This window comes from Microtus oregoni, unplaced genomic scaffold, assembly GCF_018167655.1.
Source record: "Microtus oregoni isolate MIOR12 unplaced genomic scaffold, Mior012 000040F_ref0000088, whole genome shotgun sequence".
Lineage (NCBI taxonomy): Eukaryota > Metazoa > Chordata > Mammalia > Rodentia > Cricetidae > Microtus > Microtus oregoni.
In genome coordinates, this window is record NW_024543207.1 from 829764 (window position 1) to 834623 (window position 4860).

The following is a 4860-nucleotide window of genomic DNA, read 5'->3' on the forward strand; positions in this document are numbered from 1 at the left end:
AACAAGGATTAACAGACTGAAACTGATTGATACACACATAATAACAGAGATGCATCCTTGAAAACAGCCTAAGATATCTTTATAAAAAACTAAAATCTCCATAAAGTAACCCATCATTAGTTATTACCTTTAATGCATACTCTCTGCCACTTCCCAGATCTTGAGCTTCATAAACAAATGCGAACCCTCCTGAAAAAAAATTGTCAGTCAGTGCTATGACTTTTTTCCCCCCAGTGCTATGACTTAAACTTAGAAATACCTTTACTGAATAAAATACAAACCAAATTTTGGCCATAGATAGTAATTGCTTCCTACAAAAAACTGCAGCCCAATTTCTATGCCACAGCCCTTTATACCTTCTGCTCAAAGATAGGGAGGGAAAATGTAAGTCAGATCAGCAAATAGAAAGAAACAGGAAACCAAAAGCAAGCAAGTATCCTGAAAACAAGTAAGTAATACTGATGAATTCTATCTGGATTATCAACACTAAGGAAAGCTAATGTAAACAGAAAAAATGTCAATACCCAGATGAAGAAAGTGGACTATGCTCTCCTGACATCCAAAGAGAAAAAAAAAAAACTGATCAGTATCACTCATAAAGATGGATCAAAGAACTCAGTAAGTTTGTAATATTTTGGCTTTTCAAAACAGGATCTTGCTATGTTGGCTCTGAATTTACATTCTCTACCTCAGCCTCCCCAATGCTTCATTTAAACAGACAGTTCCGTCATAAAATTTAAAACTGCCAGCAAACCAAGACTAGAAAGAAACTTCCTCAACCTTATAAAACAAAGTCCCTAAAGGACCAACAGCAGCAGTGTTAGTGGTAAAATGAGAACAGGAAGAAGGCCAAGGTGCACATTCACATCGCTGATACTCGGTATTATACATGAGTCTTTTGCCAATGAAATCAAAGAACAAAATCAAAGGCATCTACATCACAAAAGTAAAGATGTTTTCACTTGTAGATTAAAGTGATCTTTCATGTAGCAAATTTGGTAAAATCTCAAAAAGAAAATAATAGAGAGAAAAAGAGGGGAGGAAAGAAGTGAAATGAAGAAAATAGAAGAAAAAAGGCAGACTGGCAAGATGGCTCAGTAGATGAAGGAACTTCCCACCTAGCTGACAACTCAAGCGCAATTCCCAAGAAACTGCATTGTGGAAGCAAAGAAGCGATTGCTCTGACTACATGCTAGCCATGACATGCCAACCCTCCCAGCCCAAAAAAGAAAGAGAAAAGAAAAACAACTGAACTATAACTAATTTAGGAAGGCTACAAGGTATAAAAACAAGACACAAAAAAATCAGAGGCGGGAGAGATGGTCCAGCAGTTAAAAGCACCCTTGCAGGGGACCCGGGTTCCGTTCCAGGCAGCCACATAGTTGGTCAATCTTTCTTAATTCTAGTTCCTGGGGATTGGCTGCCCTCCATAGGTACCATGGACACATACAGTGTATAAACACAGGCACAGTCATACACATAAATTAAAAAGAAAAAATCAGTGAAGACTTTGAACAAGTTCCAAAATGAATAGAAAGCTATCCAGCTTTATGGTTTTGCCTAACAACCTATTTCACACTCAAGTATCAAATTGATTAAAAAAAAAAACTATGACAACAAAGCGTGGTGTATCATAAACTCCTCTGTGACAAAATCTGACATAAACTGATAGGTGTAATTTGCCTACAATGAGAATATTTATTCATTTACTTAGAGACATAGCAATATATTTGACTATAGAAATTTTTCTCAACCTGTCTGGGAACATCCCTTTCAGAACTCGAAGAATTGTGACGTTAAGAACCTTCATTATGCCAGGTAGTGGTGGCGCACGCCTTTAACCCCAGTACTCGGGAGGCAGAGGTAGGCGGATCTCTGTGAGTTCGAGACCAGCCTGGTCTACAAGAGCTAGTTCAAGACAGCTAGGGCTGTTACACAGAGAAACCTTGTCTCAAAAAACCAAGACAATAAACAAACAAACAAAACCCTTCCATTATTATATTCTTTTAGCTTGAATCCCAATGGCCCATGGTCTAAGGCTGCTGTTCAGAAAACTCATTTAAATAATCTATGTAAAATACTACAGATTTCTTACTGTCTCAATCCAGAAAAAAACTGAAAATAGCATATTATGTTTAAAAGGAAGAAATCTATGGCTTACAATTGCCCTGATTATTTTTATTCCTGTCTGGGCCAGAGAGCAGAATGAGCTGCTAGGCACAGACAGAGGCTGCCCACACTTCCTGGTTTCTCATCTTGGGTTCTGTGTGGTCTGGGTAAGCTTCCTGCTTTACACAAACCTCCCTCTCCTGCCAATCAGGACCACCTCCCACCACAGACGGCCTCATGGCTCCTTGACCAGGTAGGTACAGGCCACAGCAATCTTCTGCCCTCCTACCTATCCTAGAATTCACATTGTTTACTGCCCCACCCCAAGCTGTCTCTTCTCTACCTCTCTCCCTTCTCAGTTTGTGGATGGAATCCAGGGCTTCATACATGTTAAGCAAGAGCTCGCCCTATCACTGAGCTATATCCCCAGCCCTTTTCACTTTGTTTGTTTGTTTGTTTGTTTTTTTTGAGACAGGGTTTGTCTGTAGATTTGGAGCCAGTCCTGGAACAAACTCTGTAGACCAGGCTGGCCTCAAACCACAGAGACCTACCTGCCTCTACCTCCTGAATGGTGGGACTAAGGTGTGTGGCGCCACCACCCAGCCCTTTTCAGTTTTTGAAACTAACTAGCCCAGGACAGCCTTGAACTCTGTTTGTAGCTCAGGCAGACCCTGAAGTTGAAATTTTCCTGTTTCAGACTCTCAACATGCTAGGATTATAGGTCTATGTCATCAGTCCAGGGCTGAATTTCTTGAAAAATGAGGTAACTGCCAGGTATCTTCAGAATAACAAACCAATGGCATCATCTTTATCATTCCAACAGATGAAAGGGAACATTGCATACCATTATACCATTAGTGGAGGCATTAAATCCATCTCTGAAGGAAAAAGTGCCAGAGGTCTTCCCACCAAATCACATCCAAATCTGTTTCTATCCACAGTGGAGAATATATGTGACAAAGCTACTGCCAAAGCATCCCGTCTGCTCTTCCACAGTAAAGAACATTAAACAAGTTCCCTGCTCCCACAAGGCACAAACGACGTGGATAACTTCAACAGGATGATTCCCCAAACCTGAGAGCTACTTCAGACTGGGTCAGGCCAGTTTTCTCCCTGAAGCAATTTGGCAGAACATAACAATGTTTGGCAGGTAAATTTCACAGCTAGTGAGACCTGGCACACTCCAAGGTAATGATGGTGGGCGGGGGGAGGCACAGAAATGGCTCAGAAGTGAAGAGCATTGCTGCTCTTGCAGAGGAGAGGACAACGTTAGATTCCCAGCACCCACGCCGAGCTTAACAACTGTCTATCCAGTTCTAGGAGATCCAATGCCTTCTTCTGGCCTCAGCAGGCAATACATACAGATGTTGCCGAGATACAGGCAGGCGTCCATACACACTAATTAAAAAAAGGGGGGGGGGGAGAAATCACAGAAGAGAGAACAGGATTCCATACATACCAATTGCAGATCCTGTGTGAGGAACAGAGAGGATGTTCAGGAAGCTACAAACTAGACTGACTTCAAGACACATGACTACGGCATTGTCTACCAAGCACAGTTTTTAAAGGTTACACCTACTGGCTTTGCTTCCTGTAAGTTATAAGATGTCAAGAGGTGAGGCAAACACTAAGGCTATAAGAGAAAATGAGACTACAAAGCCCTATCTATCCTCTCCCTCACTGAGCAGGGGCGATTGCTATGGACTGTAGAGATCCCCAGAACTCAGCAGCACCAGCACTGCAATCTCGAGACAGTCTCCTTGACGCAAAAGCAACCCTGGATATAATACAAAGAATAATTAGCTTATGACCCCAAAGTGACTGGGCTCAACTCCTAACTCCACCTTTCAACCTTTTTAAACTTTTTTTTTTTCAGCCCCAGTCACAGCCTTGGCCCCAGACAGAGGTGGTCCCTCCAGTCCCAGGCCTCCTTTACCGGACAACCACCTGCTAGCATGACCCTTGTACGAACTCTACCCTCCAGGAAGTGTTTAACCCAGACGCAGCCTACCCTTAGCAATCATCTCCAAAGGCCCTAACAGAGGCCCCTGTGGTCACCCTTCCCTGCCAGGCTCCACCCCGACCTGATTCACACCCCAGTCTCTCCACAGTAAATGACCTGGTCCACATCCCAACAGTGACTATTCCCACTGACTCTGCCCACAGGACTCTCCGCGTCCCTGAGCTGACCTACACTGTATTAGTGATTCTGCCGGGCCCAGACTTGATTCATACCCTGGACACGATCTTTCTAGCTGCCCCTGCCCACAGTGGTGACCCTCGCGCGCCTTTACTTGAACCACACCCCAGCAGCGACCCTCCCTGGCTGCTCCAGCCTTCCGCGGCCTGGAGACGCCTTACACCTCACCTTCGGCTAGGACCCGCCGCACCCGCAGACGTAGCTCGCCCAGTTCCACCGTCTGCCCCACGAAGTCACTCTGGTCACGGCCGGCAGCTCCACCAAGAGAACCAGGACCTGCCAGGAAGTCCAGCGCAGACTGCAGCAGTGACATGGCGGCGGCCACTCAGTGGCAGCGGGAGCCAGGCTCCGGCTCCGCACTGCCGGGTCAGCAGCTGCGGGAGAACAACCCGGCCATCTTCCGCCCGCGCCGTGACGTAAACCGAGAGCAGGTTGCGTCGCTACGCCGCGGCCCCGCCCCGACGCAGCAAGCGGAGGGGCGCGTGGTCCCGCAGAGCTAGCAGGACGCGCAGGCGCAGAAACTGCAGTCCCACGGGTGTCAGACTCCGGAG

At 45.5% G+C, this 4860-nt stretch overlaps 1 protein-coding gene across 3 annotated transcripts in view; it reads right to left on the bottom strand.

Annotated features, from left to right (window-relative positions):
• The window catches only part of Gak (cyclin G associated kinase), a 55024-nt gene extending 50309 nt beyond the window's left edge, over positions 1-4715 (bottom strand). For all 3 annotated transcript variants that reach the window (XM_041632111.1, XM_041632110.1, XM_041632109.1), the window contains exons 1-2: positions 4478-4715; positions 128-189 (exon numbers count right to left, since the gene is read on the bottom strand). In XM_041632111.1, coding sequence (XP_041488045.1) covers positions 128-189; positions 4478-4622 — 207 coding nt within the window. In that variant the 5' untranslated portion in view covers positions 4623-4715. The remainder of the gene's footprint in view (positions 1-127; positions 190-4477) is intronic.
• Between the last annotated feature and the right edge of the window lie 145 nt (positions 4716-4860).